At 31.6% G+C, this 22,296-nt stretch overlaps 1 protein-coding gene across 1 annotated transcript in view; it reads left to right on the top strand.

The window, feature by feature from the left end:
• Nucleotides 1-20,715, top strand: part of LOC139523711 (genetic suppressor element 1-like) — a 61,707-nt gene extending 40,992 nt beyond the window's left edge. The window contains exons 3-14 of the mRNA XM_071317932.1: nucleotides 5,001-5,207; nucleotides 6,243-6,427; nucleotides 8,096-8,280; nucleotides 8,827-9,015; nucleotides 9,387-9,590; nucleotides 12,878-13,200; nucleotides 13,778-14,587; nucleotides 15,139-15,348; nucleotides 16,458-16,655; nucleotides 18,409-18,540; nucleotides 19,331-19,434; nucleotides 20,330-20,715. Coding sequence (XP_071174033.1) covers nucleotides 5,001-5,207; nucleotides 6,243-6,427; nucleotides 8,096-8,280; nucleotides 8,827-9,015; nucleotides 9,387-9,590; nucleotides 12,878-13,200; nucleotides 13,778-14,587; nucleotides 15,139-15,348; nucleotides 16,458-16,655; nucleotides 18,409-18,540; nucleotides 19,331-19,434; nucleotides 20,330-20,425 — 2,843 coding nt within the window. The 3' untranslated portion in view covers nucleotides 20,426-20,715. The remainder of the gene's footprint in view (nucleotides 1-5,000; nucleotides 5,208-6,242; nucleotides 6,428-8,095; nucleotides 8,281-8,826; nucleotides 9,016-9,386; nucleotides 9,591-12,877; nucleotides 13,201-13,777; nucleotides 14,588-15,138; nucleotides 15,349-16,457; nucleotides 16,656-18,408; nucleotides 18,541-19,330; nucleotides 19,435-20,329) is intronic.
• The last annotated feature ends 1,581 nt before the right edge of the window (nucleotides 20,716-22,296 follow it).

The following is a 22,296-nucleotide window of genomic DNA, read 5'->3' as shown; positions in this document are numbered from 1 at the left end:
ACATGACCAAGTACTTCGGCATTTGTTTAAACACAAAGTTTTAAATTTAATGTTGTGAGTGTTAGTTATCCTGTCTTCCTAGGTTGTTTTTATCCAACTTCAGGAACAATCCTCAGGCGCGGATCCAGAGGGGGGGTTCCGGGGGTTGGAACCCCCCCCCCCCTTTTTTTTGGACGATCAAGGCATTTGAATGGGGACATGTAGTTGGAACCCCCCTTTGTCCTGGGTAAGAACACCCCCCCCCCCTTTTGAAATGGCTGGATCCGCCCCTGATCCTCTGGATCTACTTATGAACCATCATGATGATGGCATAGGTGCTATATACCCTATTCTATAATTTAGACTAATTATAGTATGTTTTCACAACAGATCAGGTTTCAACCAAAACACCAAACATTTTAATCGCCCAGTTTTGATATAGTATAAAAGGAGCACCTCAGTTAACCTACGATTAGTACCTTAGAATACAGTAGTTGTCTACCCTGTCTCGCAGCATCAGGAGAAAAAACATGTGGAAGTGTAATTTATCTAATCACTGGTGTAAATGATAGATAAATATAAACATTAAATACTCTCCTGGGTTATTGTTATTAATTCTTTGTGTATGTAGTCATTTACTATTTGTGTATTGGAGTAATTAGCTTTGCCACATAAATTATTCATCTAGTTAAGACAATTAAAGTTACAGGTTACTTTGTGTTGGAGAAAGAATTGATTAATGGGGGAAGGAATGGAAAGAAAACCTTCATCTTGTTCCTGGTGCATTTATTATTGATGTGCATGCAGCATGTACAAATGTTTTCTATTAATAAAAGGAGATGTAGAACCTACGTCAATAAGACTGCAAAGATCAGCTTTTTAAGATTGAAGATGGTTTTATTTTTAGATCTGTATCTTCATTTCAAAGAGAACTCAAATAAAATAATTTGTTCCAAAATTTATAGTATTCTGAATTTTAAGTTCTTTACAAATGAATAGGAAATTCAGATACTATTTTTTCCAACATTTTCTGTCATTATGAAACTTCAATGTAATGGCCATTTCATGTGTGTAATCTTGATATAACATTTTACTACTTTAATAATCTGTTGAACTTTCATATCTGGCTTTCATTGGTGTACCAATTTGTAGCAGTTACAGGTCTAAGGGAGAAAGTTTTTATGCTCCATATATGGGCATTATATTTTTTGGTCTGTGTGTCAGTTTGTCTGTGCCTCTTACGGTTAAAGTTTTTGGTCAAGGTAGTTTTGATGAAGTTGAAGTCCAATCAACTTGAAACTTAGTAAACATGTTCCCTATGATATGATCTTTCTAATTCTAATGCCAAATTGGAGATTTTATCCCAATTTCACAGTCCACTGAATATAGAAAATGATAGTGTGTGGATGGGGCATTCGTGTACTTGGGACACATTCTTGTTTCTAAATGTCTTGATGAAAATTAGGCATCAGTTGTACATTTTAGCTGTATCATGCATGATCAAATGTAAGGAAATCCTATGTTTTTTACAATTTTATCCATGTAGCTATGACAGGAACTTTTTTCAATCTGCAACTGAGCAGGTTTAGATCTTTTGAAATTTAAAAATGTCAGCTTTAAGTTATTTACACTTATAAAATGTAATCTTTACTCTGCTGAAAACGAAGGGAACAAAGAATTTAAATTCACATTAATATCAAATCTCAAGAATCTTCAGTCCTCTAAGTTGAAACATTTTTGTATAAAATATGAAGATTTTTATGTAATTTCCCCATTTTGAACGAATCAAATCACCTGTAAGCATCTTAGCTAATCACTAGACTTAAAACTAATCTAATTCAGATCAGCATCTAATTAGATTTAAACACAGATTAGATAAAGGTTATGTAACTGATGAAAAACCACAGAAAACAGCAGGCTTAGCCTGTGTAAAAGTGATAAGTTTTCTATGAACCTGAAGTAACAGCGTGCCAGTCTTGTGCCTGTAATGTGATCTCCCTTGGCATGTGAAATTCATTTGGGAGCATTAAACTTCTACACAACATTGATATGGGGAGATTTAATTGAAACTCATTTAGCTACTGTTCAATCATAAAGAGAGGATTATTATTTGGGTGAAAGGATGTTTTCATACAGTGAGTATTATGTTTGTGTATTCTAAAAAATTATCAGGTGTCTGACATTTTGGTATTTTTACTTGTGTTTTGATTTTGCTATCTCATAGTTATGATGCCAGGCTTTATTTAATGAATTTGATATTGTTTTGGAACATGATTGATTATAGGTAGAAGTATTTCGAACAAAGAAATAATTTTATAGACATGAATCAAATAATTGTTTATACCATGAGATTGTGGACAGGAGTCAATAATACCAACTTCCTTTCAGCTTTTGTCCCCTTTACTCGCACTATTCTCTAAAACCCCTTTTTGCCAATCTCAAAAATTCTAGAGCCCTATCATACCTTATGTCGCCCAACATCCAGCTCCAGTCTGATTATTTTGATCAGTTCTTTTTCTTCTCAAATTAATTTTAAAAAGTTCCTCGACTAGGGAAATTACTCTTTTTGAAGGAGTCTGAGGTGTTTTCTTAAAATTATATTGACTTTCAGATAATTTTCTAAAGACAAAAGCAGATTTGTTATTGTCTCAATCTCTTAAATCCTTGTAACTCTGACTTTATCCTCTATTGACCAACCCCTCATTACAGAAAATATCCTCATCTGTTACATTCATCAGTACAGTGTTTATAGAAGTACATCTAAATTTGAGATAAATTGGTGATTATAAACGTTAGATGAATTCAATTAACGTGAGGTTAATGAATTTAACAGATGAGGTAATGTTTAGAGTAGACAGGAGCTCTTTTCATGAATTTCTTTTTAAAATTGCAATAGTAAGCTATATATATATAATGAAATGACAAGTCATGAAGATTTTTGTGAAATGAGTGGCAGACTTTTATTAAAGGAGACTTGTAGAAGTGTGTAGAATGGTGCTTATACTATAGGTCTACTTTGGTAGCCTAGAATTGCAATCTTTTCCTTTATGCAGGATCTCACATCTTTGCTCCTGTAAAATTTTCAATTGAAAAGACCGCTGCTTTAGAGCCCCAGCCTGTTTGCTAAATGGGTCTTCTTGTTTTTCCTCACTCATATCTTTCTCTTTTAATACTGTCTTTTTATACCCTGAGTTCTGTTGAAACCACTGTTTGTTTTGTGTCCTATTACATTTTTTCCTATAAAAATATTTAGCAGTAGCGGAAATAATTCTGATAAACTCCAGGGATATTAAGGAAAAAAATATGTATTGAACTGCCTACTTCATTGATGTAAATTCAGTAAAACAAGAAAAAACTGGACCCATGGGTTTTATGCATGCAATCTGTAATGATTTTCAATTCAAGGAATTGTCAGATTAAGGATAGACGCAACTTATTGTGAAATCGAATTTATGGGAAAGTTGAAATTTTCCTATGTAGCATTTAAAACTATATTAGAAATGTTTCATGGTGTTTAGTTAATTGATTCCATTAGAACATGGTTAGTGATTACACAAACCAGTTTCAGATTATCAATCAATAAAGGCTTCATTCTTCTGTGTTCCTTTAATTAATTTTGATCTAAGCTAATGGTTGACAGGTAATACCATGTCTTGTGTCAGTTCTTGATTCACGACAAACCTAGGCTTACAGCATGTCTCCAAATCAATATCATATAAAAACCCTAAACAATTTGCAGCATAAATTAGTAATGTTTTGCACTTAGTTAATCTGAAAATTGTCTTGTTTAATCGTAAATTTGTGTTGTAACATTTTAGCAGTGAAAGTCGATCGATTACCTGGTTTGAGGTTTTATTGTATGAATAAGGATATCACCTTTTGTTGAAATAATTTTCAGGCTTGATTTATGATGATGAAATAATGGCGTGTTGAATTATTAATCAGACGACTGTAATCATTACCTTGTTAACTGCGTCAATCTCTTAAAGCCGTGACAAATAATTTTCTTTTTTTACCATTTGAAATTTTAATGCTTGAACTTGTCAATAGAAAAAAGAATGAGATAGAGATAACTCCTGATATTTGTTAATTTTGATTTTGAATGATGGAAAATCTAATTTAAGTTACATTGATTTTTGCAAAGTTTTTTTTCTTCCAATTTTTACACATTTTTTTATTTTTTTTTGATGCACTTGATATGTGATATTAATATTTTATGAAATACCAACTGCGTCTTTTTTGTCATTTGGTAATGCAAAAAGAAATATTAGAATACTTCAAATAGAACAAATATATAAGATAAAAATCAGTAGTAGTCTAATAATAAAAACAAAAAAAAAAAGTCGAAAAATGCTAAGTATGCAAAAATGGTAGACCTTCCTGAAGCTAAAAATTGTGCAGATTACTGAGTGTTTGTAGTACACAGACACAGTATAAATTATTAAGTGCATTAATTTACATTAATAAGTTTTAGAGACTTTAACAATTGAAACAGTTTTAAAGAAAGGTCAATATACTTAACTTTCATTTATTTTCGCAGATGCCTTTTTTTAGCCCTCTTTCAGGGATTTTGTTTATTTTCAACTTTGTTTATCATAAATTTATATATATAAGAAAAAAAAACAAGTTTGACATAAAATATTTTTCATTTGCATTATTTTTCTACTGTTAGAATTAGCAAGAATAAATTGATGACAAAAATGAATAATTTAGTTTTGTATTATGATAGTGACCATACATTAACTTGTCTAGGCTCTTTGCTAGAGACCATGATATTGTTTGAGCAGCACTTGCACATTGTTTGTGTTGTTGAATAACCATTTCCTTTATCATTTACTTCAACATCTCTTTCATATTCCATATGAAACAAAGGAAGACCATGTAATGTCACTAAAAGTTGTTCATAGAAGTTGATGGTTGATTGATCAATTGAGTTTGATTGACAGTTTCTCTGCAAAAGAGATTCACACTAAGATATAATATGACATTATTATTTAATTGTATTATTTGTGTATTTTCAGGAACAGGTCAAAATGTGAAGCCACCTCCTTTGAACATGCTCAGTGGTTCTAAGTTATCACGGAACACAGCTACAGTGCCACCATTAAATCAGTCGTCACCAAGTAATGGTCTGACGTCCAACAATTCTAATGCGGCTCTGAATGCCACCAGAACATCTAGTTTTGCTGCTGCACTCAGAAAACTTGCTCATCAAGCTAAAGACCCAGGTATAAACAGTATGACTTGTTCACCTTTTCATTTTATTATTTCTTTTGCATCAGTGATCAAAACATTTCAAGTGCAATTATTTTAACACAATTTTATCAGATTTCTTCACGTATTTTACTGACAAAATGTGTTGCCAAAATAAATCACCATTATCTTTGAACATATTACAACACGTGGAGGTAAATTGCCTGTATATAAATCATTACAAAATCACCAACTCATCTAGAAGATAGGTTCAGGATGAAGTTACATGGAAATTGTAGTGGAAATATTAAATGTTAATTTGAAATAAACGAACACAGTATATAACTGACCTTTACAGGTCGTTGGGAGAAACCAGAGTATGCAACTGACCTTTGACTATTTGACAAGTTCATTGAGGATTCCAAACCTCAGTTCTAACTTGACTCAAATTGAAATAAGAAAAATAAATATATAGATGACCTTAAAAAAGTTGTTAAAGTTAAAAAAAGACTTGAATTGATAGAGCAAACTTAAGCACATGTCTGACCTTTGACAAGTTTATAGAGCAAACTTGAGTACATGACTGACCTTTGACAAGTTCATAGAGCAAACTTGAGTACATAACTGACCTTTGACACATTGATAGAGCAAACTTGAGTACATGACTGACCTATGACAAGTTCAAAGAGCAAACTTGAGTACATATCTGACGTTTAATGCATTGATTGAGTAAACTTGAGTACATGAAGTTGATTGAGCAAACTTTAATAGATGTCAGCCATTCACCTAGTAGTTGTTAATTTAAAACTATTCCATATGTTTTGATGATTAGAATGATTCAGTTAGTTGGTAACAAGAAATTAATTATATTCCTATCTGGATACTGAATCTGAAGATCTTGAAGAATAATATTTTGACAAGAGAAATCTTCAAGCTGCTTTATTACAAACATCAATATTTAGACCACTAAACTACGAGTTTGAAACCTAGCATCCAAAACAAATTTGGACCAGTTGAATATAATAATAACAATATCATTCACCTTTTGACATTCTAGTCTGTTTTTGTAGAAGATACTCCGACAAAACATGGATCCCAACCAGGAAGCTCCAGCACGAGTCCAAGAGCAACCACACCAAAAAGAGGCCCACCTCCTCTAGTGTACACATCACATTCATCTGTCAGTTCTCCACCAGTGGTTACCATAGCACCTACACAATCTCATGCAAGCCTGGTCTCAACAGAATCAAGACAGGTAGGCTTTAAAGTAGTTACCATAGCACCTACACAGTCTCATGCAAGCTTGGTCTTGACAGAATCATGACAAGTAAGCTCTGAAGTAGTAACCATAGCACCAACACAGTCTCATGCAAGTTTGGTCTCAACAGAATCACAACAGGTAGGCTATAAAGTAGTAACCATAGCACCTACACAGTCTCATGCAATTTTGGTCTCAACAGAATCACGACAGGTAGGCTATAAAATAGTAACCATAGAAACCTACACAATTTTATGCAAGTTAGGTCTCAACAGAATCACGACAGGTAGGCTATAAAGTAGTAATCATAGCACAGACACAGTCTCATGCAAGTTTGGTCTCAACAGAATCATGACAGGTAGGCTTTAAAGTAGTTACCATAGCACCTACAGTCTCATGCAAGTTTGGTCTCAACAGAATCACTACAGGTAGGCTACAACGTAGTAACCATAACACCTACACAATCTCATGCAAGTTTGGTCTCAACGGAATCATGACAGGTATGCTTTAAAGTAGTTACCATAGCACCTACAGTCTCATGCAAGTTTGGTCTCAACAGAATTACAACAGGTAGGCTATAAAGTAGTAAGCATGTGCCTACACAATCTCATGCAAGTTTGGTCTCAACAGAATTACAACAGGTAGGCTACAACGTAGTAACCATATCACCTACACAATCTCATGCAAGTTTGGTCTCAACGGAATCACGACAGGTAGGCTTTAAAGTAGTTACCATAGCACCTACAGTCTCATGCAAGTTTGGTCTCAAAACAGAATCACAACAGGTAGGCTATAATGTAGTAACCATAGCGCCTACACAATCTCATGCAAGTTTGGTCTCAACGGAATCACGACAGGTAGACTTTAAAGTAGTTACCATAGCACCTACACAGTCTCATGCAAGTTTGGTCTCGACAGAATCACGACAGGTAGGCTATAACATAGTAATTGGTCTCCAGCAAGTCTGATCGCAATGTAATCAAGGCAAGTGCAATGTCTTATACATGCTTTCTTGTCACTCTGGATGAGATGTAATAAAGACAAATGTGATATGAAGTAGTGCTGTAAATTTTGTGATTACTACACTTATTTTTCAAATTGAATTGTCGAAAATTTACTAAAATTTGAAACCATAGTTTACATTTAAAACAACATCAAATGGAATTTTAAACGTGCAATAATCTGTAAAGTACAGCATAAGCAGGGATTTACTACACAGAAGAGTCATGAATTTGCAACATTTTTATAATTTAAGTATAATGGGAGATAACCCAAGTTGCAATAAACTGAAATGATTGCATGCATTTATTGATGTTATTTGTTAATCAACAGACTGACAAGTATACAAGATTAAATAATAGGAATTCAGTAATTATTGCATTCAAAATTAAAATCAGAAACTACATGTATGTTACTTGTGATGTAATACTTAACCTGGAAGTTCCACATTTATAAAAAATATCTGTAGTAGAAAACATGTGCTATTGATTTATATATAATAAATATAACAGTAACTTTGGATGTGAATACAAATATTTGAATTCAAAGTGTAGGAAATGAAAGTAAGAAATTTAACAAGGTCATTAAGTAAAAAATTATTTTAAAAATAACACTTATAAATGGTTGAACTTTTAGTAATTTTATATATGAAATTTATATGTTTAGAGTTTGGACAGAACACATTCAGTACATAGTTCTCTGTCCACATATGATGGTTTAAGTAACATGAAAGCTGACCGTCCACATTCTACCCAGTCTGGTCGAGAAGAAGATAGATACAGGCCACAGTCATCTCACTCAAGCAGGGATGATGATAGATTGTCTGCTAAAGACATGGCTCCATCCAGGAGGTATATTAATACATGTGAAAATATGACAATGTATTCACCTTGTTTCAAGTGATTTAATAACATATTCTTTAAAAAAAAAGTAGTCCACTTGAATCAAATTACCTTTCCTCTCATGGCTATTTTGTTATTTCAACATAGTGTTAGAAGGCTGACTGTCAAAAGTTTTAGTGGAAGTATTGTGGAAGATGATCCAAAGGAAGAGCTGTAAATCACCATACAAGAAAAAAGTAAACTGTCTGTTGATCTGGCAAAGAGAGATAAATCAAAGTAAAATTGTGCTGAAACATTCACTTTCTTCACAACTGTAAAGAAATTAACATAGAAAATAAAAAAAATAAAAATAATTGAAATTACATTTTTGTACTGTGAAATATGCTCAACCTGAATCCCTTTCAGGTTTCAAGTTTTAAAACATATATCTTCAAAGAAACTTAACCGAAGTTGAAGATCAATTTAGAATAGAAAATATGTTTGGTCTCCAACATATCTGATGAAGGTCATTCTAATGGGATCTTAAACTGATATCATATGTTCATTATATTGTAGGACCCCATTGTCAGCTCAGAGCTCTACATCACCTGCTGTAACACGAGAGGAAAGTATAATGAGAGGATTCCAGCCATACCGTCCAGGAGATGATCTACGACACTCATTGCCACCGTTTGGCCTTGATGCAGCTGCCTATCCTTACCCAGCATTCCTGCCCCCACATGCATTCCCACATCCTGCCTTTAGGTTAGAAGTAATTAATGTTTTGTACGAAAGAAAATTGATCTTTGGTGATTATGTTTCAAATGAATGATAATCTTTAACTCATTTTGTATAATAAAAAAACATTAATCATGTAATATTTTGATAAAAATCAGTGCTAGTATGTCTGCTCATTGTTTAGATATATATTTGGTACATTGAACCAGTAAATTGACAAAGCAAATATAAATTTCTTTCAAAATATTTAGTTGAATAGGCATGTAATTTTTGGACTTTACTTCAGGATATTTCAAATTCAGTTATAGAAGCAGTTTATCCCTCTAAATTTTCGAAAAAGTTGAAAATACTACTTTAGCAATTGATTATATATTTAACCACTCATATTATATTTGTAGATTTGATGACCCCTTATTAATAGAAAGATACAGAATGATGCAGCCCCATTATCTCCCCTTTGCTCATCCTGGGATGTTACCACCACCAGGTGGCCTCAGTCCATTCCTAACAGGACGTTATCCACCAGAACTTCTCCATCAACAACTGCCATATGTGTCTCAATCGTCACGGTTACCAGATCTGTCTCCGTCACTGCTGGAAAGGTTAGTTATGTTCAAAATAGAATAACAAATACTCAGTTGAATCTACATGAAAATATATGAAATTATAGAAACAGCAAACAGGAAACCTAAAAACAATAAAACATCATTTATATATATAAAGATTAATCTTTATTTTGTAGATATCTTTCAAACATGTTTTTACATTCAATTGCAGAAATTTTTTCAACGGTTTAGCTAGTTTAGGATTAATGTTTCAAAAAAATCATAAGGGTTCCACAGAACCCAGTGTCTCGCCTTCTTTATAAATTTAATAAATGTTTTAAGAACTTTAACTGCAGAGTGTATGTTATATTAATTGGAAGTCCATACATAATAACATATAGAAAAAAGTCCATTTATAAGTAAAGGGAATTTTTTTTCAAATTACTTCTGGATACCAATCTCTGATCATAAACAAGCTTTTGTCTAAGTTGGTAGAAATCCAGGATAGTTTAAGAAAGTTATTAAAATTTTAAAAATAAATAACCACAAATTCTAATATGAAGTGCTTATTTCATTTTGTGAACAAACCCATGACCTAAATCCAATAAAATTTGTTTGCACTTGCGTATATTGACTTCTTCAGAATAATGAATTTGATCAAATTTTCATGCATTTAATATATTTCTTTAAAACTTTAAAACACTTTCAAACACTTAAATGGTGCACATGATGTTACTAATTCATTTATTATGACTGTAATGTGTTGCATTCTGAAATTGACATACTGTGAAAGTACTTTAATTCGTGGGTATCAATTTTCGTGGTTTGAGCAATATTTACATGTTCGTGGGTTTTTAAATTCGTGGATTTTAGTTTTCTTAAAAAAAAAAAAAATGAAAAATTAATGCCTTTAGAAACGAAGGGAACAAATACTTAGTAGTCTGGATTGAAGGAAATTGCAAAGTAAACATTGACCCATGTAAATCGTAGTGATAACACTGAATTAACCCATGATAAAGTGATCAACAAATTGAAGACCATCAAAGATGCTTACTAGGCCATAAACATGTCACCTAAAGAAAACAGTAACATAAACAAAAGCTATAAACGTAACTTGAATTGTCAAATAATTCTTATCAAAATCAAACCCAGTATGAAATTATTATTTCCCATATGTACGAGAACTATGAGGATATAAAATGAACACTTTATCATACTAGCGTATCAATACCGGAAATCTGACTTTCATCTATCAAAAATATTTTTTATGAGAATTAAAAGATCAAAAGTTGTACAGTTTGGATTATTAAAAAATAAATGGGTATAAGCATGCATGAGGTTGTAGTTCTGTGACTGCTATTAAAGTATTCTCAGATTTGGCGTTATTCAATATATTCTCTAGATCATAGTCAAACCAACCGATGGGGATCTTTCAATGTCTTTATTTGGATGATGGTTGTTTTAATTCGTTGGACACTTAAATTCGTGGATAAAGTCATCCACGAAAACCACGAAAATTGGTACCCCATGAATAAAAGTACTTTCACAGTATTTGACCTAGATACGACAACCGTTCATGCTAGTTGTTCAAACTCCTCCCTCTGAAAAATCACAGTGCCAAAAAAGGGAGGTTCATGGAAGAACCTACACAAATGCTTTTACACTTATACTTATTGGACATAGAAATTACCTTAATTGTCCTATTTAGAATGGAAATAATAATCACAAATATGATGCCTACCCATACTGGATACTCATACTGGATACTATCTTATGATCATAAACAGGCTTCTATTCAATTTGGTAGAAATATAGGATAGTTTAAGAAAGTTATTAAAATTAAAAAAATAAATAACCCCAAATTCTAATATGAAGTGCTTATTTCATTTTAAGAACAAACCCATGACCTAAATCCAATAAAATTTGTTTGCACTTGTGTATATTGACTTCTTCAGAATAATGAATTTGATCAAATTATCATGCATTTAATATATTTCCTTAAAACTTTAAAACACTTTCAAACTCTTAAATGGTGCACATGATGTTACTAATTCATTTATTATGACTGTAATGTGTTGCATTCTGAAATTGACATACTGTGAAAGTACTTCCAATTCGTGGGTATCAATTTTCGTGGTTTGAGCAATATTTACATGTTCGTGGGTTTTTAAATTCGTGGATTTTAGTTTTCTAAAAAAAAAAATGAAAAAATGAAAAATTAATGCCTTTAGAAACGAAGGTAACAAATACTTAGTAGTCTGGATTGAAGGAAATTGCAAAGTAAACATTGACCCGTGTAAATCGTAGTGATAACACTTAGTAACCCATGATAAAGTGATCAACAAATTGAAGACCATCAAAGATGCTTACTAGGCCATAAACATGTCACCTAAAGAAAACAGTAACATAAACAAAAGCTATAAACGTAACTTGAATTGTCAAATAATTCTTATCAAAATCAGACCCAGTATGAAATTATTATTTCCCATATGTACGAGAACTATGAGGATATAAAATGAACACTTTATCATACTAGCGGAAATCTGATTTTCATCTTTCTATCAAAAATATTTTTTATGAGAATTAAAAGATCAAAAGTTGTACGGTTTGGATTATTAAAAAATAAATGGGTATAAGCATGCATGAGGTTGTAGTTCTGTGACTGCTATTAAAGTATTCTCAGATTTGGCGTTATTCAATATATTCTCTAGATCATAGTCAAACCAACCGATGGGGATCTTTCAATGTCTTGATTTGGGCGATGGTTGTTTTAATTCGTTGGACACTTAAATTCGTGGATAAAGTCATCCACGAAAACCACGAAAATTGGTACCCCATCAATAAAAGTACTTTCACAGTATTTGACTTAGATACGACAACCGTTCATGCTGGTTGTTCAAACTCCTCCCTCTGAAAAATCACAGTGCCAAAAAAGGGAGGTTCATGGAAGAACCTACACAAATGCTTTTACACTTATACTTATCGGACATAGAAATTACCTTAATTGTCCTATTTAGAATGGAAATAATAATCACAAATATGATGCCTACCCATACTGGATACTCATACTGGATACTATCTTATGATCATAAACAGGCTTCTATTCAATTTGGTAGAAATATAGGATAGTTATAAAATTTCAAAAAAGTTTTAACCACAGAATGAATATTTGTGGACAATGCCATCGAGGACTACGAAATTTAGGATCACTATGTCTCGCTTTATCGACGTTAGTCAAAGGGTCGACAATAATAAAGATCATTGCAGAATACAGATTTTGTGTAAGGCTGTTTGTTAATCGAAAGAATTTGTATGATTTTCTAATTAAATTAATTTCACTATAGGCAAAGATTAGAGGAAGAAAGAATGAGAGATCTGGAAAAAGAACAGAGAGAGAAAGAAAAGGAAGCCATTCTTTTAAGAGAGAAAGAAAGAGCAAGGGAAAGAGAAAAGGAATATGACAAATTACGAGAATCAATGAGTCATGATTATCGTTCACATCCTAGTACTGAACTTCGTGTTCCTCATCATATTGAGAGAGGGTCATCAGGAATAGACTTAAGGACACAACAATACAGTTCTGATAATAAGAAATCAGAGACAAAAGACAGAAATCATAATGAACGAGGACCAGGAAACAATGACGCCATTCCTAGATCTGTAGAAGGTATTAATATTGTCTCTATTCTGTAGGACTATCATATGTTGTAAATAGAACTTCCTTGCAGCTTTTAACATTTCAGTTGATTTGTGTTTGAAACAAATATTGTGTGCATTGGAAGTATATAATATAAACTAAAATTAGAAAATGATTAGTCAACTTGCCATAAAATAAGGACATACTGTTTCATATCAGCTGTTAACATAACCTTACAAGAGAACCATACAGTGTTCATCAATTTTTCTTGCAAATTGTAAATTTAATTTTAATTTTAATCATTTTTTTTTTTAATTTGAGTATGTTAAACCAAGGCAGAAGGCCGTACGGTGACCAAAAGTTGTTAATGTTTGTGTCATTTTGGTATTTTGTGGATAGTTGTCTCATTGGCAATCATACCACATCTTCTTTTTTATATAAATTCACTTATTTCAGTACATAACAAGTTTTTATGCAGCCATATAAAACATCAGAATTTAAATTACTAGTTGCAAGAAAATTAGTCTAAATGGTGTTACTGTATATTCCAATGTATATAATAGTTAGTCAAGATTTGAAAGTTTAACCAGTTGTTTTGTTTTGATAGGACATAAATTTGGCTCAATCACTCATGGGACACCTAGGGAGTATAACCTGAATGACAAGAGCAGTAGGGAATTCCAATATAATTCTGACAGTGATCGCTTTAAAGCCTCTCGGAGAGATATGGAACAACACAAGCACAGCCATCATGATATTTCTAAACTTCATTCTCATCATCACGACAAACATGCCAGTGGTCATCATGATCATAGAGACAAAAAATATTCACTGTTGAACTCAGGACATCATAGTGATAAAAATAGAACTCAAAGGGAAAGTGAAAGTAAAGTTCATAAATCAAGTGACAGCATATTCAGACCCTTTGATACATCGAACTTAACAAATGGCCATTTACCTGCTCATAATTTCCGAGATGGAGGTAATATGCCAAATGTGGAACGAACAAAGGAGACAGGGCAAGGGAGATTACCTAATAAGGAAAATACTAGTGCTTTGAAACATTCAGTTGGCATGGCAACAAAATCTGGAAATTTTAACCTTAATCATGTGATAGATGCAAGTAAAATGCATTATAAAGAGCATCATACCGAACACTTGCATTTAGCTACAGATAAAAATCGTGGTCTAGTCATCAGTAGCCTTGACATTGGTTGGCAAAAATTACAAAAACGAAGGATGCGTGGGGAATTAAGTGACGATAGCGAAATGGATGAAATTGTTGACTATTTGGATGAATCTCATAAACAGAGTTTGATGATGGTGACGAAGGGACCACCATTACCTTTAGATGTTTCTAGAGAGAAAGTGAAATTTTTACAACAGATTGGATTAACATCTCAAAAGGTCAAAAGAGGTAGGTCACACAGAACATATTTTATATGAAACAAAAAATGATATGAAGAATACAATAATTTCCACATTTACATGTAGTACACAATAAAAGTACCTGTAAAGTACCTTAAAATGTCATTGAATTAATTTGAATTTTGTAAAGAAAATAACATGACCATGAGAGTACATTTGGGATTGATTACATGTACATTTTTTTTATGTTCTGTAACACATATGTGAATAAAAATGATGATCATTAATTTTCTTTGTCTGCAAAATCGTATGCAGGCATATTATATGGTTGATATTTATACCATTTGGGGAAAAAATGAAAAATTTATCCCTACCCCTGTAACATGTACCTGTTTAAAAAAGATACAATTAAAAAATGTATGTAAAATTTTGAACAGGTGAATCTGCAAACAAAATGCAAAATTAGGCCTAGTGGTTGTTAAGTATTTTGTTCAATATATAATCTCATTGAAAAGAGCAGAAGTTAATTATTGAGTAACACTAATTTTATAGGGTGACTTTTAGGACAAGAATATACTTATTTTATGTCCATATTTATAGATCTGGAGTACAAAAAGATTCGACGTAGAAGACGTCGACACAGAGAACCTAGTGTTAGTCCTGTATTGATGGTTGATGGAGACGATAGACATATATCACCCTCACCTAAAGTTGACCCGGAAGTATTACGTCGAGAACCAGATTATCCTAACAAATGTTCTTTCTTGGGATCATTTAGTCTTGGAACAGTGGAAAGTGAGAAAAAGAAAGGTTTGTTACCAGTTTCAATAATTTACAGTTTGTAATTCTGAAACGATCTATTTTGAAAGAAAAATATACAGGTTTGACATAATATTTAGAAAATAAAACCAGTGATTTAGTTCTATCAAAGTTCAACTTCTCCAACATGTTCAAACTAATTTATATTTTTGAACATTTCATATAAACATGATAAATAATTATATGAAATTTTTGTCTAAAAGTCAGACCTTGACAAATGCAGGGGTATAATTTAGTGAGCCATTGCTCACAACACATCTTGTTGTTTCTGAAAATTTTCAATGATATAAAAGTGTTGAAAGAAGTTGTAATGTTAAAGCTCTGTTAAATAAGAACTGTATGACATGGTTGATCAGTCAAGAAACTAACCGAAATAAGTAATTTTAAAATGCAATTTTTTTTCATGAAGGATTTTTGTAATAAATGTATGGTTACTTACATTTATGATTGATTATTAATGTTTGACCATACTGTCAACCTATAGGCTACACTACAGCTCGGGTGGATTTTGCTTTGTCCACCAGCCCACCATGGGAGTGGGCACCGGGTGGACAAAATTTCTACTTTGTCCACTCTGCCCACCCATAGGAGTGGGCATGCAATTTCTTTTGTTTAATCTAAAGACTTGCAAGTACAATCACTTGAAAAAAGCAGATAAGCATTTGTAATCAATATTTTTACAAAAAAAAAGAGATTATAGCTAGAGTGGGCAGGGGTGGGCAGGTGGAAAAAGCAAAATCCACTCGGGCTGTTGTGTATATTGTGGTGGCCAGTTTTTATTGAGGAGGGAGCAGGAGTTCCAAAGGAGAACCACAGAACTGGCAATACTTGTCAATCGAAATAGGAGTTTAATGCACCTGAGCTGTGTTTAATCTCACAACCTCACTTTTGACAAGCTAACAATTGCTGTAGATGATATGTTTAGACCACTTTTCACAAAAGCCCCAGTAACACTCAGTATTCCTCAAGATACATTTTTGCAAGTGGATGTATAATTAATCTTTTATACAAAACTCCATATTTCACTAAATGTTTTATATAATATTGCAACAACAGAATAAATTTCAATATGTGGTTGATTAGTTTCTTCTTTATTTTAGGCTCTCCTGTTAAACGAAAAGGTGATAAGAGACAAGATGAACATTCAGGGAAGAAGGTATCAAGAACGACAAAAAGTGAAAAAGTGAAACTGTTTTCTAACAAGAATAGTGATAAGACACTTAGTCGAGAATTTGCCCAGGAATTTCATAACTCTGTCTTACAAAGTACTCAACAGAAACAGATTAATGGAAGATTAGGTTTGTATTAATGGACAAAACATAAAAAAAAAATTTCACATATATCTTTCTTAAATTAACTTCTGATTCATAATAATTTAAATTTGCTTAATAAATGAGGGGCTTGAAGTTTCCCCAAGAAGTGTATTTTTCTTTTTTAATGTAGTGAATACTTGGAATCCATTATTATTCTGTGCTATAGATAAACCATAGATTCAAGTTCACATTTTCTTTAGGGTTATAAGCATTCTTTGACAAAACTGCTAAATTAAATATCAGAAATCCCCCCCCCCCTTTTCAATCTGTAAAAGATAACTAACTGAATTAACACTTTGCATGAACAGTTCCCACCTGTAGTTTAACAACAACAATCAATCATTCATATTTTTCAGTGCACTCACTGCAAAACAATATCTAATTTACTTTCTAGATATTAGTAATACTGTCTATTCATACGTAAAGTGATAATAAGAATTCTTTCAAAACATCAAAACAAGAAATTCTTTTTTAAAGATGTCAAAGGACAAGGTTCACTTATTGCACAAAATGGCCTAAAATATCAACTTTATCATAAAACACCAAAAAGGTCTCAATTTGGTTCTTAAATTGGTCTATTTCAAAAGTCTTTATGGTAAATATATCAATTCTTTTCATTAGAGTACAAAATGTTCTCCAAAGTATGCCCATTTTAGACATTTTGTCAAAATATGATGATTTTGTGCATTTTTCAGACCTTAAAGTCGTAAAAAATGAGTGACCGGTGAAAAATAATGTTCTTCAAATTCTTGAACCAATGCATACAAAAATCATAAAATTAGTCTTCTGTTCAAGAATTTTTCATTTTTTTCGCATAAATTTCGTATAATGGTCAATTTTTTTCAATTGGTCACTGTTGTGAAAATATGGCAGGTAATTAAAGTTCGTGTTTTGAAGCCGAAGTTTAACGATTGTCACCTGTTTGTCAACAATCAACAAAAAATCAAATAAAAGAGCACGTGTTTAACATGTAAATTCAGATAATAGTTTATTTTAAGGACATCCATGTGATCACCGGATTTTTACGAGATGGGTCACACTGAGGTCACTTTGCATACGGAAAATATGTCGGGGAAATAGCTTCCTGGAAGGAAGCCATTAAAATAAAGTAAATTTCTTCTAAATATGAATAAATTAAAGAATTTTCTTCAGAAAAAAGTATATGTACATAAGTTTTATAATAAAAACTATCCATTGAGTTATAAAAAAACATATGCATTATTTTTTTAATTTGAGGTTTCTTATGACTTTAAAGCTTTAGAAACACATTATATATAGATTTCATCAATATAAAAACATTTTGGATCGTAGATGGCAGCCAAAGTTAGTTATGCCAAAAACAATTAAAATTATAGGAAAAAAGTACCAAAATTAACCTTTTAATACAAATTATGTTAGTTTAAGGGGTCATAGCTCCATAAATGATAAAGGAAAGTGCCAGAAAAAATATTTTTGTCTTACTAGCATTATCACAAGTATTTCTATGTGAAATTTGTAATTTTGTGGCCCGATTTAAAAAACATAAAAAAATCAGGGCTAATTTTAAACCTTCGTGAACCTTCTCCTTTATGTCATGTAAGAATCCTCATTTCTTAAAATGCTGTCTTGAAGGAAAATTTATATATAATAAAAACATCTTATCTGATTATTAAAGGTGGAGCTGATTATATACTATAGAATGTATACTTTTAATTATTTTTGAACATCTTTTAACACAGCAAACATTTTCTTTTTGTAGGTTTGGATGGTAATCAAGGGGAGACAAGTCAGTCTTTTAAACCAACAATCTCTTGTGATTCACCTATTGGTGATATTCCTAAATGGCCAGGCATTGATATTTTAATGGAATCTTATCAAAAGTATCAGGAAGGTAGGTGATTTATTGTAAAGTATTGAGTAAAACTTTAATATGAGGTCTATAAGAGTCAAAAGTATAATAATCAAACAAACAAGGCTTAATAAGGCGCCAATATTACCCCAATTTCAGGCTTAATAAGGCTCCAATATTACCCCAATTTCAGGCTTAATAAGGCTCCAATATTACCTCAATTTCAGGCTTAATAAGGCTCCAATATTACCCCAATTTCAGGCTTAATAAGGCTCCAATATTGCCCCAATTTCAGGCTTAATAAGGCTCCAATATTACCCCAATTTCAGGCTTAATAAGGCTCCAATATTACCCCAATTTCAGGCTTAAATTTTAAATCCGAGCATTACACTACAGTGAGCTATGAAAGTCTTCTGCAGAACAAAATGTGTTCAACAATTCAAACTAGTAAACAAATGCTATGTTAAGTAAAAAAATGAACACAGCAAACAACATCAACTTATAAAAAAGAAGATGTGGTATGATTGCCAATGAGAAAACTATCCACAAAAGACCAAAATGAAAGAGACATTAACAACTATAGGTCACCGTAAAGCCTTCAACAATGAGCAAAGCCCATACCGCATACAGTCAGCTATAAAAGGCCCCGATAAGACAAAGTAAAACAATTCAAACGAGAAACTTAATGTATATTTTTCTGTTAATAAATCTGTTTTATTATCAATATTACAGTTGTAGAGACTTTATAAAATAGGAAACTGATTGATTTCAATTTTTGAATTCGTGTCAAATTTTTTTTTCAGTATTAATAAGTATTTATTTTTCATTTCAGAATTTAAATTAGAAAAGTCTATGCTACAAGACCGTTGTCGGAATCTACAAACTACTAATCAGGATTTCAATAAACGAGCTGAGGAGCTCAGTAAGAAGATGTCGGTAAGTTGACCAGAGTTATCTTTCTTTTTTATTTTAAGAACTTGTCAGTAGAGAATATATATTATTAAGTTTAAACTACTTTTTTTTTTCGAGTTGCAACAAAAAATATATCTTACTAATTTGCATATTCAACCCTTGAAACTGAGACGTCTACTAAATGAGTGTTTAATTACCTTGATGTTCAATAAGGGTCTGAGCTCTGTCAATCGGAAAGTTAAACACCAAGGAGGCAGTAAGCATCACAAGTTTCAGAGTTAATATTGTCTTTTAAATGATGTTAACAAAAAAATTAGAAATTATAACATACTTACCAATAGCTGTCTTTTGAACAAATGGACGGTATTCTCCTCTTCAAGTAGCCCTGTGATATTGTTAGTTGAAAATAAAGTTTTAGTTTTTAGGTGAAGATTGCATGAATGCAATCAAAACCTTATGGGACTGACGTGATATCTTAATGTTCCAAGGCTTATCACTACCTTTTTTGATACACAAAATATAGTGCATTGATCAAAACATTCTATACATCCTATCCATGAACATTTCAAGAAATTTATGGATTTAATATATACAAGATATTCAAGGCACAAAATATTGTTACAGTTGTATCTGTTCTAAAAATAGAAAGATGTCATTGTTAACATCATCTTGAAAAGTTTGGAGTTATCTTTCTTTGTCTAGAATTGCTGTTAAATCAACTACAACCAATGCAATAATTAATTGTACTTTCCACTGATAAATTGAAGCAATCTTTACCGTTCAGTGCTTACAAGCACTTTGACTGTCAATATTTGGGATGAATTGGTTATTTTGTAACCTTATTGCTATCTATGAAGAAAAAACATATGGTTAGGGCACACTTATTATATCATAACAAATTTTTATTCTGGTTTTGTAGGAGTTTTTGGATAAAAAGAAACAGCTAGAAGATAGTCGTCTGGAAAACCAAGGTGCAATAGACAGTTTGAAACAGATAATAAAGGACATGAAATGAAAGTGGAGTTGTGTAACAAACCCCATGGTGCAATAACCAGGACCAAAAAATATTTAGAATGATAAGTGGTGGTTTCATTATACTTACACAAATCCTGGTGGAATATCCAAAATGAAATGAATACTAAAAATGAAAAAGTGATTGTGTAATAATTCCTGGTGCAATATCCAATCTGTAATAGATGCTGAAAGACTTGAAATGTTTTAATTGTACTTAATTTATATGCATTAGTCATTCCTGGAGGGAAATGAAAAACACATTGTTATTGTTTTATTCAATATTTTGTAAAATTAAATAATGACTGAATTAATTATATTCATATTGTTAAATTATTCTTAGAGAATAACGATTGTTGAAATTTTATTTGGCATAATATGTAATCAGGTTTAAGAAAATTATTGCAATTAGAATATAGGTGTATATGATTTTGAGATGTAAAATTGACAAGCTTTCAACTATAAGTTGGAAGATGAATTGAAGGTTTATTGCATTTTAGTAATACTCTGTATAGTGCTTTTTTCCCAGTGTTGTTGTAATGTCAAATGAAATCATGGTGCAGACAAGAACAGTGATTATTCTATTAAACTTTTTACTGGATTTCTGCTATTGTCCGTTTGGATTTATGTATTACAATTTTATTATATACACACTGTTTTAGCTAGGATTTAAGGGTAGAGGGGGCACATTTACAAATAAAGGACATGTTAGCATGTTTTAACTAAAAAAGGACAACTTGATCATAATAATAGATAAAATTGAATTAGTTAATGTTTTTTACAGGATTTGTACTAGTTTTTTGGTGGCAAAAAGTTTTTAACAGTTATTTTTGGCATTGAAGAATGTTTATTTTCTTTCAAAAAGCAAAATTTCTATTGGCAGGACCATAAGAGCAGAGGGGATAGGGGAGTTGTGCCTCATTAATTTTGGCTCGATAAGAGATTGCACAGTGATTGTCTTCTGGTACACCCATTTCTGCAAGATAAAATCATTGAATAGTAAATGTATTTTAAAATTATGAACTTTTTATATTCCTATTCCTTTACAAAGGAGAAAAATGAAGATCATATCTAAAATGCATTTGTAATCAAATTTTGCCACGTTTATTGTTTATAACAAAGGTTGGCATACAAACATTCAACTCAAATAAAACATCTCCCGTTTGGAAGGCATATTTTCATAGTGATTTAATATGAGAAAACTTTGATTGTTCAGAGAATAAAAACTTGAATTAAATCCAATGTTTACTTTTTGTGATTGTCATATTTGGTGTTGACACTAATTTATCTTCTAACACTGTTTAGACCTGCTTTTGCACCATCTATAAAATATCTGTTTATTAAAAGGACAACACACTGCCTCCTTCCTCAAGTTTTCTTCGTATTAGATGAAATGTATCATGCTGAACAATGAAATTGTTTATTTACTTTTACATTAAATACACCAATTATACATGGTTTTATACACATCCATTATATCATTTACACATACATTAAACATTAAATTGTTCACCTTGTATTTAAAATCTTTTTATGAACATGTATTTAAAAATATTGCTTTTTACAAGAATTTCTGTATGATTCAGGTTTAGAATTTATCATCTATTTTTCAAATCTTAAGAAATAAATTAAATGTGAGTATTATGCATTGGAAATTAAATAGAAAAAAATTACCATGATCGATGTAGTTGTTGGGATGTTTTTCCTGAAAAAAATATGTTTATTTATTTAATATAAAAAAAAATTGATATGATTTATATTGTACTAAAAATAAGTTTTATTTTGGGGAATTTTCACCTAATGCACAGAAGTAGATTGTTCAATAATTTCTGTAAATGCTACAACACATAATTTGTTGAAATTCTTTTTCAATTC

This window comes from Mytilus edulis, chromosome 5 (assembly GCF_963676685.1).
Source record: "Mytilus edulis chromosome 5, xbMytEdul2.2, whole genome shotgun sequence".
Lineage (NCBI taxonomy): Eukaryota > Metazoa > Mollusca > Bivalvia > Mytilida > Mytilidae > Mytilus > Mytilus edulis.
The sequence above is the reverse complement of the archived record's forward strand: the minus strand, read 5'-3'. Positions and strand labels throughout refer to the sequence as shown.